This window comes from Epargyreus clarus, unplaced genomic scaffold (genome assembly GCF_041222505.1).
Source record: "Epargyreus clarus isolate Ecla_fem2 unplaced genomic scaffold, WU_Ecla_fem_2.2 ptg000024l, whole genome shotgun sequence".
In the NCBI taxonomy this organism is placed as follows: Eukaryota; Metazoa; Arthropoda; class Insecta; order Lepidoptera; family Hesperiidae; genus Epargyreus; species Epargyreus clarus.
In genome coordinates, this window is record NW_027332231.1 from 10,607,714 (window position 1) to 10,621,401 (window position 13,688).

Here is a 13,688-nt window from a genome sequence, read left to right on the forward strand (position 1 = left end):
CAGATTTTATAATTCAAATCTGTGCATAGGTCCATAGATAAAATAGTTCACTATTAAAAATTGTAGTTCGTATGTCAGTCAAATTATTTTGACAGGTGTGTTGGAGAAAATTACGTTATTTATTTATCTCTAAAGAATAAAAATATTTTTGGCTGAAGTGTGATTGCAATTTTCGCTGCACTGGATCCGGAGTTGGCGGAAACCATGGAAGTGGACCAGTATACTTCAGATTGGACGTACACCGCCGAGGGGTCTCGTCTGCCGCTCATCGATGAAACCACGGCTCTTGGAACTCAGCCTCCCAAAGACAGGTGCCCTAACAATTGCATCTTTTAATTAGCCTTGTAACTACTACATATTTAGCTATTACTCAGGTTCATTCAGAGATCGTGGACCCAATATGGTTATCGAGTTTTTACGGTCTAGTTATAAAAATATAATGACCAGCCATCGCCCACGCTCGAAAGCGGTTGCTACGTTGGTGGAACGGCCTGTTGGATTTTTTGTATCGATAATCTAATAATCATCTGTCTTACAAAGTTTCAAGGCTCTCTTTTATATAACCTTACTGTAATGCCGTGTGCATTTTCCCTTACAAAAGATAAGGAAACCACAACCAGAGTTTCTGGAATAGGAATGGAAATAGCGATAAAATGTTTGCGATAATGTTAAAAAACGAGCCTTTGTGCCTTTTTAAAGGAATATTTAAAATTATGTATAAAACTGTATCAGGTTTATGAGGGCATATACTTATTTGCAACTCTGTTCTTTATCCCCTACCAGTTCACAACATGATATAAACTGACATTGTTCCTTGTAGCCGGCATTTAGCTCTTAGCATTTCTAAGTGATCTCCATTGTGTTAAATCTTCTGTTTAATCAAGAGATCTCAGGAAATGTCTACATTAAGAAGGAATAATTAGAAGATGGAAAGGTAGGAGATAGGGATAGGCCAGGCATTTATACAACATTATTTACAAAATATTTTTTGTAACTGTTTATAATGGTAGGCATGTCAATTGCATTAAAAACATAGGTGAAACATATATATTTAATAAACCTTTTAACTATTTAAAATGGCAAATCAGATTCATTCATCATCATCATCAACCCATTACTGTCCCACTGCTGTGCACGGGTCTCCTCTCGGAATGAGAATGATTAGGGCATGGTCCATCGTGCTAGCCAATTGTGAATTGGTAGAGCTCACATAGCTTTGAATACTTGTTTTTTATTTAGATTTGTCAGGTAAGTAGGTTTCCTCAAGATGTTTTTCTTAACCGTTTCTAAGCTAGTGATTTTTGAAGAACTTTGATAAATCAGAGGTTAGAACCTTTGACCCCTCGATCAAGATGCTGAGTTTCTTAGGCTATCACTGCTTGTAAATTAGATGCTTACTTTATGGAAAATCATGTTACCAAACATACAAGGTACATATTATGTACAACCAACACATACTTCAACCCAGTAACACAGGATCATTAGGTTCGAAGACTCTACAATAGACAAACACAATGAATGAATTTAATGAAATTTGTTTGCTTATGTTATGGATAGCTGCAGTGTCATTATTGTAATTCTTATCTTACAAAATTTTGGTTTCTAATAAAATCAATAAACACTTAATCTAATATAGCTTTTTTACATTTTAGTACTTGGTACTTCAAGCAATGTTATCCAAACCAAATTTGTACACAAAATTTCAGCTCAATCGGTTGTACCTGGTTTAAAATTCAGTTGCAAGATTTGAACCTCATTTACATACAAACTTGCTTTTTCACATGCTAGTCAAAGGTAGAAATAACATTATATAGAATAAAAATACTACAAAAGCACAATTTTGCTCTGAATACTATGCATATTGCGACGGCTTGTTTCAGATTGATCTCAGTTCTAGACCAAGTCGAGTTGAGAGTGGAGCGACTGAGGCGAGACACAATCCGGATTGAGGAGGAGCGAGACTCCCTGCTCTCCACACTAGACAGTGTCAAGCATTCCGAGCTACTGGGAGATATATCTGAATGTAAGGGATTTTTATCAATCCTGTTTTTTTTAAACAATTTCTCTGTTTAAGTTTGTTTAAATTAAAGTTAAAATTTGTTTTTGCAATTTCTCTCTTTTAAATAAAATCATATTTTTCTAAACAATATTATGACAGGCACTATGCAGTTGTATGGTATGTATCTATGCAGTTGTTACTGTATATTATAAATATGTTATTACACATTGAACAGAAGAATATTTTTGTCTGTCTGCACACACTTACAAAGTCTGTAAATGTCCTTATATCTTTTTAAGTGCCCATTAGTGCCCCAGTTTATTAGTGAATTAGTGACAATATTAAATAAAATATTCACAGAATTGGGCATTTGATTCTTCATAAAACTTAAAATGAAGCTGGGACTAACATGGCACTAAGTAGGAAATTCCTTGCCTTGAGACAGTTTGTGAAAAATTGGGTGACTTGCATCATGCAATCATTTGTTATTGAAATTCATATCATGAGTGTGCAAGGTCATTGCACAAATAATGATTTAAATTGACAGCAGTGAACAGAATACATGGAGAGCTATATGAGCTGTGTTTCGTAGGTGATAAGGATGACATCTTGCGGTATTCTGAGCGGATCCTAGCACGCGCCATGACTGTGACGGTGGCGGTGCGAACTGATCGCGACCCGCAACAAGAAGAGGCTTTGCATCAGGTCAGATATCTTTGCATGATTTATTATTTGTGTTATGATGCGTAGTTTCAATGGGAATGATTTTTACAGTAAATGCAGGCCAGGGCTATTATTTTAAATGAGAAAATCTTCGATATTATTGTCTCATTGCTACGAACTGGTCTCCTCTCGATGTGAGAAGATTTAGGTGCATGTAACAGTACATTGCCAACTACAGAATGGTAGAGTTCCCACACCTTTGATAACGTTTTTTTATAACTGTAATGCGTGTAGTTTTTATAACATTGTTCAATTTTTAGTTCAATAAAAAAATGTGGTATGTGCTTGGAGTACAACCCCAGATCTCGAATGTGAAAGTAATTATACCAATAGGCTACTACTGCTTATATGTAAAAAAACTGTATGACGTGGTTTCTGTTCTGCTTTGTTTTATTCAACATTCTATTACATTAATTCACAATTCCAGAATAATACAGAAATGAGGTCACTGAAACAGCAGTAAAAGATTAACGGCTTTATTAAACTTTAATGCATTATTCTGCTTTTAAATATACAGCATTAAGAAATGTAACACCGAGTCAATGTCGCTCGGAGATCACGCAATTGAAGGCGAACAAAGCGCCTCTTTATTGGATCTGCGCTATTCCGGTGCGCGGTTTTTGGGTTCCGTACTCGAGGGCTACAAACGGAGCCCTATTACTAAGCTTCCACTGTCTCGCCGTAATGTTTTTACCACCACTTGTAATGTTTTTACAGAGTATGTGTAATGGTGACCTGATGTTTTTACAAAGTATGTATAACAACAAATACAAAAAATTAAAATAAATGAATGGGAGTCGCCGTACAGGAAACCGCTATTTTTCGACGTTTTAAACTTTATCTATTGAACCGTAATATATAGACAATTGGAATTTTCACAATGCATTCACTTCTATAGCTGCTATATGATAACCAATGTTAAAAATAAAATATATGATAATTTTGATTGTACGGAACCCTCCGGTTGCGAGTTTCACTTACACTTGGCCATTTTTTTTATTCTCCAAACACATTTGTATACAATAGCATGACGATAGCTATTGCAGTGCCGCGCGATAGAAGATGAATTTAAATTAGGTTGTATCACATTGTATAATCTCTGGTGATATTGATATCATAATGAGTGATGTTGCATAACCCATCATACATTTTTATGTTATTGTATTGGAAAATGGGCGTTCATTTCACTTAACGTTAAATGGTTATGATTAACGCATCGGTCCTATGTAATATAGTCCTAGTTTGTCGGTTTTGGTGTCAAAACACTAAACTCTTGAAAACCTAAGACGCAAGGAGCTTCTTCAGCATATGCTAAAGGTGGTAGAACCCTTTGTGGTTTGACTCCGGCGGCACCACCGCCACACCTATTTCTGCCTAATAACAGCAGTGATAGGCGCTGCTGTGTTCCGTTTTGAAGGGTGTGGTAAAAGAGCTAGCTTAGTCCTCAGGGGTAGCAGAGCATCTGTGGCTGACCTCAGGTAGGAATATCTAATCCAATCTGGGGTTGATTACAGATGTCCATGGCATTAGCCACTTACCATCAGGTGGACTGCATGCTCGTCTGCTGCTCCTATATTATAAAAAAAAATGCTCTGAACCTACGATACTAGTTTGATAACACTACCCGATAGTAAATAGCAGCTGCCTTCCGTGGGAGTCTATAATAAACCATAAATAGGATTATAGGATTACCTCAAGACCCGTGGATTAAGTCGGAAAGCCTCATATAATTGTATTTCCCTTGCCCACACCTTGTCACAAGGCAAAATAATACAGATGGAGTGGTGTTACGACTAAAGTCAAATCAAAGACAAAAAGTTCTAACTACCTTTGGGGACCTAACACGCACTTTTCACATAAACAAACTTATAATGTACTATAGTAAAGTTTTCCTACTACAGTCCTTGATATGAAAAACTACTCGTATACTGTTAATTTTAATGTAATGTTCGCCTATAAAACATTAATCGCGATTGTATACAGAATGTTTGTAGCCTAATAGCGGGTCGTTTGAGTGTTTATAGTGTTTGGCCATTAGTCATTTGGACGGGTTGACGGCCGCCCGGTCGCTGACTCACTTTTAACAGGGCTGACAGTATGAAAAATATATTGTACGTCTGAATATCCACATACAAGATCCACTATTATTATACTTGTTTACTAGCTGACCCGGCAAACGTTGCCATATAAATAAAAAAATGTTAATGGTGAACAACTCTTTACACTTAGGGGTATAAAAAATAGATAGTAGCCGATTCTCAGACCTACTGAATATGCATATAAAATTTGGTGAAAATCGGTAAACCCGTTTTGGAGGAGTACGGTAACTAACATTATGACACGAGACTTTTATATATAAGATAATACAGAAACAGCAATTGTGCATGTAGTCCATCTAATGATAAATGACAAATGCCGCCCATGGACATCTGTAATCAACCTCAGATAAAATTAGACTCCTTCATGAGGTCGGCTACGGATGCGCTGCTACTCTAGAGGACAAAGTTAGAAGGCCTAAGTCGGAATGTTAGTTTAGAGTTTTAAGTCATGCCTTTTACCCAATATTCCTATCAAAAATAAGCGAAGACTTTCACATATATTGTTGTATTTTTCCTATACATAAAGAATAAAAACGACAATTATACACTTTTTGGATCCAATTATATAAAAGGGCAACCCTACTAGTGTCGACTTTGTTCCAAACTCCCATCACATTTTTAAGTGTTATCTAACATCGAGCATCTACACAATAAGCATATATTTCAGTTTTATTATGAAGTGGGTATTAAATCAATATTGAATACGTTGTTATGTTTTATGTTTTAGTACGTGTTTTATTATACACGGAGGATACAACTAATAATCTATTTATACACTTTCTGTATCCAATTATACTATAGGGTAACCCTACTTGTGACGACTTAGTTCCAAACTCCCACCATATTCTGATTGTTATCTAACACCCAGCATCTACATGTTAACGATTATCGTCCCTACATGATACAATGCGACGTAAATACAATTTGTTTACAAATATTTTTAAAGTCAATCGAGATATGAGGGGCTTACGTAAGGGAAATTTTAGTCTGTTCATGAATGATCATTGATAACATTTAGTTGAATTGTGGTAAATTGTAATGAAGTAGAGTGTATGCATAAGATGTTTTCCATTTTAAAAAGCCGTATCTACGAGTCTATCTGATTACGTTATCACATTTTATGTATATAGAGTCCAGGTGAAAATAGGAATTACTAAGAACGGTTATCAAGTCTAGATATCCTGCAGATAGGTAAAATAATATGCGCACTTGTACAAACAGCGTGTAACATTATATGTTTAATTTTAAACTATGAGACCGTCGTTTATACGGTGACGTTGAATATATAATTTGAAAATACTATTGACCGTTCAAAATGATAAACATGTCTGTAAGATAGTCATGTTTTTATGACGCGAAGCGTCTTCCGGTTTTAAAAAATGTATACTTCTTTGCTCACACAAAAAAACATTCCAGATGCATTTTATTAAATATTATTAACGTAACGAACGTAGCCCTCTAGCGAACCCGCTTCCGTTACAAAAATCGTTTCACCGATATATTTCCCTTTCATGCCACGCTTAAAGATATAATGTAACATTCCAGGTGAACATGTACATCGACCAGCTGGTGATGTCGGTGCAGGAGGACGCGGTGGTGGCGCACACGCGCTGCCAGACGTACATGAACGCGTGCTCCTCGCAGCCGGACCCCGCCTCCGCCACCGACAAGAACTTCGAAACGGCCATACTCGGCTGCACCCTCGACGACCAGAAGCGGGTCAAGAAACGCCTCCAGGGACTCCTCGAGTACTTCGCCCGCCTCAACGTCACCACTTGCTCGTGAGTGATACGACGATCTCCGCTCAGCTGTTGTACTGCCAGCTTATGTTAACCGACTTCGAAAAGGGGGAGGCTTTCTAATAGGGCTGTGTGCGCTTGAAATATAAACAATTTTAATGCGTTTGATAGTTAGATGTTAGCTGTAATAGTATTGAAAGTATAGTTTTTTTTTTGCATTGAAAAACTTATTTTATTTCAATATTATTGTAGAGATTATTTTTAAAGATAATTGCTTACATTTTGGGATATTTAGACTGACAAATGTGAAGGGATCAAAAGCATTACTGCTTTATCTTCCTATTATTTAGATATTTTGTCACATGCAAGACTAGATACTTATTTGGATCACCAATCCTATGCGACCAGTGTTTTCTTTAGAACTTTTTATAATTTTTTTTCAATATATATTTTTGTACCCTTCTTACCCTGCTATACCCCTCAAATATGGATCTGATAATGAGTATGAGAGCCTCCTCCTTTTCAAAGGTAATTCTTAATTATTGTTCTGAAATGGCTGTTCTGCTATAGAAGTCGGTTTTTTGTTTTGTTTTCTAAGAGTGTCCGTGTCTTAGATTTTTGTTTGTATACACCATACTGTGTGTAGTGATTTTATATCGCTTTTCCATTATGCTAGTGTGATAGCTTAGCTTTATAGATTTTAATCATTATCTCCCGTTATAAATAATCAAGTTATTCAATTTTTTGCCTACAATAAACAGTTTGACAATTTCTGCCTATTCGAAATTGTCAACGGACTTCGGTATGAAATAATGGGTAGATAACTTATTATAACAGGCGTAAATTAGCATTCATTAAACTTAACCTTTCTAGAATAGCAGGTCAATTTATTCTTAATAAAATCACTTCTGCATAAGTGGTCCAAATAACAAACAATCTAAGGCGCGCCCACACAATTACAAGCATGTTTTGACAATACGTGGCGATTAATGAAGCAATTTTTTTGTATGATTCCATGCGATTCCTCGATTCCATGCAAAGAGTAGTGTTTGACCATTTTATAAGAAATATTGCTAGACACATATAAATTGTGTTGTGCGTTCCCTCATTGTGGCTTTAGCGCTCTAACACTCCGCGGTAGACTAAAAATGCGCTTTACTATACAAATTAGTATTTACTCAATAACTATGTATCGTGTCCCATACAACCTCTACATTGTGTTTCTAGCTTTATTTTTTGAATGGAAGTCGGACTCTTAATTATGTACGAGACATTATTATAATTTAATTAAAGTTCGCCAATTTGTGTTGCATACAAAATTAGGCGGCTTAGCTGTCTATTGTAGCTGTGTATTGAATGAGAATGTGCTTCTTACGTCTTGTGATAAAACCCAATTTTACCTATGTGTTTTTGAACAATTGGATAAGAACCTTTTGTCATATTTTATGCAACATCTTAATCAGTGGCGGCCCTAGCAAAAAAATTAGGTGGTGCGACATCCCATGGTGGTGCTCCCTAGGTCCTGGCGACGTTTATTTATTTAGCGCGCACTCTATAGTTACGTCAAGAATACTTGGCTGCAAATTTGTATATTGTAGCCAAGTAGTGGTGGTGAAGATGGTAGAACCCTTTGTGGTTCGACTCCGGCGGCACCACCGCCACACCGATTTCTACCTAATAACAGCAGTGTTAGGCGCTGCTGTATTCCGGTTTGAAGGGTGTGGTAAGGGAGACAGACTTTTCCGAGGAGTTCCAGCTTGGTCCTCAGGGGTAGCGGCGCATCTGTGGCCGACCTCAGGTAGGAATATTTAATCCTATCAGGTGGACTGTATGTTCGTCTGCTACTCTTATATTATAAAAAAAAATGTAGTTTAAGTAGCCGTTCAATTAACAGCCTAGCCTCTTCGCTAAACAGTGAGGCTCGAGTGTCTTCGGCGCCCGCCCTAGGGCCGCCCCTGATCTTAACGTTGCAGTGTTAAAAGCTTTGGAGTATGTGATATGTATACAGCGTATACTTTATTGCTCGTTCTTAAATTTCTACGTATGTAAGATAAATGTTTAGTGTATAATTGTATGGAAACGTTTGTTTACCAAATTGTTCCTTGGACGCGATTCTAATTATCTAGATAAAATAATAAGTTTTCTGAAATTAGGATTATCACTTTATCATCAAGCTATTCATTGAGTTGGATGCTTATTTTCATTTTTTTTCGCTTGTTAATTTTTTCTTAGCATTATTATTCATAAAAATTTAAATATGCTAAACTAAAATGCTTATGCCATTTCAAAGATTGTAAAAATATATTGCATCTCTTGAGATAACTCTAATAAATATTCGTTCAATCGATCATTTCATAATGTATGGAAATACTTAAGAACTCGTATTGATCAGAGCTAAGTGCAAGTGACATCGTTTTGCCATGACGTTGACAGTTAAGAACCCATAGAAGCGTTTGGTAAAGTTTTGTATTAAAAGATCGATAAATGTTACACATGTGTCTGATTATAATGCTTTGAGTCTGTTACAAGATTGCAGAAAACAAGAGAGTGCGTCGTTTTAGATTGGCTGTTTGATTTCATTGACAAGTAATGAGTAGAGTTTTAATTTTTAATATTCTATGCTATGACCATTTTTTTTGCTTTCAAATATTAGTTTTGGATAGAAAATTAACCTATATATGTACTGATTAGAAAATAACGGCTAACAAAGTATTGTAGTTTCAAAAACTATAACTATAATTTTAGTAATATGCTAAATTTTATATTTTTTTACTAAAATACATTCAAATTTCTTTTCAGAATGTCGGATAGTGATGGGTATAGGTATATTAATGTGTAACTCCGGTATATATAACTTCATCGTATAGTTTATATCGCACGAGTATTGTAGTCATTAAATAATTACATTCCTTATTTATTTTGGAAATGTATTCTTTTCAAATTTTGATATCTTTGGAGCTTTCTAAGCACACTGAGGTAGGCTTTTGTAAATGTATATGCAATGTTATATGTTCATAAAATGAAGAGAATGTTTTTTTTTTGTTTAACTTCACGTTAAAAAAGTATAATTCATGAATATCGTTTTATAAAATATTTTACTGAAGTAATCGTGCTACTTCGGAATCTTTCATTTATACTAAAAATGTTTTAGTATCGATTTACCAAACAGTTACATTATTATCATAAATTATTTATGTATTATATGTATAAAGTATTTAGTACTTATATTCATTGTTAAATATTATGTTATTTATATTGAAGCAAAATTTGTTTATTAATATAAAAGTGCCTGTTTTAATAAAGGATCTTGTCAACTAAACTGTACGGTACACGTATTCAGATAAAAATGAATAGATTAATATAACTTCAATGGATAGTTTCGTTACCAACCATTTTTTACCAATAAGGGTTTTTACCGACTTACCGTTTTGCTGTATGTATCTATTTTTATTTGTTTGTGATATAAGTAACGATAGTATCGTTCAGTGTAGTGGGTCAGGAGCCTTAATGGTCAATCCGCACCATAATTTGGTCTGTAAATGTGATTTTTAGGTGAATTGAGCTTTATGTTTCGTAATGTTTGTGTTATAAAGCAAATGGTATGACGATAGAAAGATAAGATTTCAATAATATAATAAATATTAAAAACGTACTGCTAATTTTCCATATATAAATTAAATCTAGACTTTTAAAAAACATCTTTAAATGAAATAAAGACTTCTGATAAAAAAAAATCTGTTGTCATACTGTTCGCTTTAAATATTTTTAAATTACTCTCATATTGTATATTGTGTAAATTATATATATCACATAGCATCTCTAGCATATGGTGATATGCGTGGCGTACCCACCTGTGTTTGTTTTAGCATAAAATGTTTAGTAATCTCTTTAACGAATTCTTAAAAATATTAAAATATCTAATTTTCCTGGTATGACTTGGAGGGCCTTGAACACGCCAATTATAGGTTTGCACTATGAATATATATATTTGGAGCTTTTTTACGAATTTGAACAATAGTGACGTATTTCTTGCATAGTAACTTTGTACCGTTGAAAATATAACGATGTTGTCGCCGATATCGGATCAACAATATCGATTAACATTGATCGATTGTCATATTAGAGTGGGGTAATAAAATTCTGCACTATCTGTGGACAATATTGGAATAATGTTCTCTTGTTCTTGCAAGAATTTTCTGAGTGGATTCGTTTGTTACCCAGTGAAAATTCAATACCCGCTTAATTACTTCAAACGGTCATCGGTAGTTTAATATTTCCACAACAGATCTACTTCTTACATAGTTCGATAAAATGTTCCTTTTGTGATTATTTTCCCGCTAATACTTGTTCGTATGACGCTGGTGGCGATTATGTAACAACGTCCGTACTGGTTCGGTGTCGATGCAACAGAAGTCGGTATCTAGTCGGTAAAGATGTGTGATACCGGCGGGACGGCAGGTGCTTCGATTTTACCGCAGCGGTACTATAAGAGAAATATCCACTTTTCATTGTATTTTTGAACTAAAGTTGCTTTTAGAGTTAATCTAGATGTAATCTTAAGACGGTGAATATTCTATGGACCAGTGCAAAATAAGAATGTATAAGTTCAATAAAATGGCGGCATTGCTATGTGTCTCTGGTTTACGCTTTATGGAGAACAAGCGGGAGGGATATAGCAGTGCCGCTGTTTCGTATTACGTCCTTTATTGAACCAAATTACATCTATGTACACTTTCAAATAATGAGTTTGTAATACTGCAATAGTTGTAACTGCGTTTATACTACACTATTAGAATATAAAAATGTGTCAAGTGTGTGATCATGACATGTAGAGTTCTATCTCACTTGCTCACACTTGTACGAGAAGGACAAAAAATGTATACTAGAAGGCTTATTTTAAAATATGCTAAGGTGTTGGTGCAAGTGCTCAGTGCTTTTGTGGACTATGTTTTTGTTTTTTTTTCAAGTTACATTTTCATTGTTTAAATATTGAAGCTGTATAATCTTAAATTTTAGTTAATTTGGCGTCGTTTATAAATAAAAAACATCTAATCACATTGTGTTGTTTTCTATGAATATAAATAACAAAACGCGTTGAAAAAATAATTTATTAATTGTTATAAACGATTAAGTACAAAATATTTACATACTTGTCCCGTTAAATTATTTTAACTACCATAAGCAATGACTAATAATAATTAAAAAGTTAAGGAAACTATCTATTAGGTACACAATTTATCATTAAATGGAAACATGAAATTTTTCACATTACAATAAAATATTTAAAAAAAAGTACGCGTGTACTTTATGTACACATGACAGAAGTTATACTTCTTTGACGGGGCGATATATTTTATTATGAGTAAATAATACATAATCATGAAAATAATATTGGTATTCTTTTTTCGAATTATGTTGTCATTCTTTATTAAGTTGTGAACTGTAATAAACATTTTTTGACATTTATATTCGTTATAATATGTATGCACTAAGTATCTTTAAAACATACATTGCGATTTGAAGGACGCCAGCACCTTACTTTTTTCGAATTAAAAAACCTTATTTTTTACTTAAAACGCCTAAAGAAGTATAACTTCAAAAACAATAAACTTATCTGAATTGCACTCTGAATCGCAAAATATTTCTTTACATTGATACTAAATTACTTATCTAAATACATGTAATGTATATACAGATACAAAATAGAAATCTCTTTCTTTACACATGTAATACGTTGTTCTACTTTGAGACGTTTAGAGAGCTAATAATTTTAAATGTAAATAGACGACTTCCGCTATAATTCGCATATTTTCGAAGTTTAGAAACTTGTTTTATGCATTTTTTAGTACAAAATGATATCCTTTTCACTCAGTCAAAGCGTGGAAGGAGTGTTAAAATTGTGCGAATTTACGAATATTTGTCAGATATATCAGAATTCTGATGGGTTAAAATAGTGTCTGTGACTTTTAATTGGGACTGATTGGAGTGGCGTCAATTAGGGAAGGCCTATGCTCAGCAGTGGACCTTAAAAGGCGGATAGATGGACGGTTGGATGAAATATTTACTTTCGGACGTCTTAAAAACCACAATTGCTTAAGAATCAGGCTTCAGAGCTAAGCAAAATTAGTGATGACTTTTCTTTCAATATGTATGTAATTAAGGAGGAGACGGTAGATTTCTCATAATGTTACTTGTTATCTGTCACAATAATATTGTTAGAATGTAGAACGGAATAATGAACATTGTTGAAACAGTCCATAACAGAATAATTAACAAATATCCTCTTCATGTATCTATTGATAGTGCTACTGCGGACTGTACTCAGCCTACTGCCACATGTAAAATCATCTAAATACGGCAATGTAGAAGGTACATGGTTAGAGTATTCGGCAAGCATTTTTGAGAACGTTCTTCTTCTTAGCGCCCGGCCGGTGCTTGGTCGGCCGCAACAGGATCGTACCGTTGCTGTTGTGGTTCGTGAATGTGCCTGGAAATTAAAATATTATGATTAACAGAAAGGGACAAAGTATTAGGATAATTCAATCAATTTGTTAAATTACGAATTTAATACACAAGTGCATTTTGATATAGATGTTTTCGCGGCTGTGTTATAGATAGGTATACTTACGCAAATACTTAAGTGCACCTCGTATAGGAGATTACTATTTTGTCTGACACTGTCCATGTCTGTAGATGTAAATAAACGCTTAGAATCTATTCAGAAAATCTGATTCGGAATTCGAACCCGGGATTGTGCCTATAAAACGTGTCAGAACCCCTACGTCAGTAGGATAATATATCTATGGTCAGAATTCAGAAAATGTTTGACGTCCGTTACTAATAAACTCCAACTAAACGTTTTGTCGTGTTGTTTGGTAGGGGCATAGATAAGTAAAGATTACTCACTCCTAACAAGAAAATGTACCCAGTTTTGAGAATTGAAATAGTTGCGTAAAAAAGTTTTGCCACGTCTCCGTGCTAAAATGTCCCTAAAGTATTTGAAATAATTATTTATTTATTATGTAAATTACGCAGTATTAGTTATTTATTCGTAAATTTTGTTGTTTTGTTCGTGTTTTTATTTGTCAAGAATTCAAAAAAGAACTTACTATAATAAGCCGTTTGTGG

The 13,688-nt window shown here is 34.4% G+C and overlaps 2 protein-coding genes across 2 annotated transcripts in view; one reads left to right on the forward strand and one right to left on the reverse strand.

Annotated features, from left to right (window-relative positions):
- The first annotated feature begins 49 nt into the window (after window positions 1–49).
- On the forward strand, window positions 50–11,617 carry LOC140752439 (BAG family molecular chaperone regulator 2). Its single transcript, XM_073086732.1, has 5 exons — window positions 50–311; window positions 1,881–2,023; window positions 2,592–2,704; window positions 6,367–6,602; window positions 9,360–11,617. The coding sequence occupies exons 1-5, from the start codon at window positions 205–207 to the stop codon at window positions 9,397–9,399; spliced, it is 639 nt and encodes a 212-aa protein (XP_072942833.1). The 5' UTR covers window positions 50–204; the 3' UTR covers window positions 9,400–11,617.
- A 34-nt stretch (window positions 11,618–11,651) lies between these two features.
- LOC140752437 (ras-related protein Rab-23) overlaps window positions 11,652–13,688 on the reverse strand; it is a 31,841-nt gene continuing 29,804 nt past the window's right edge. Inside the window, exon 6 of the mRNA XM_073086731.1 lies at window positions 11,652–13,047. Coding sequence (XP_072942832.1) covers window positions 12,938–13,047 — 110 coding nt within the window. The 3' untranslated portion in view covers window positions 11,652–12,937. The remainder of the gene's footprint in view (window positions 13,048–13,688) is intronic.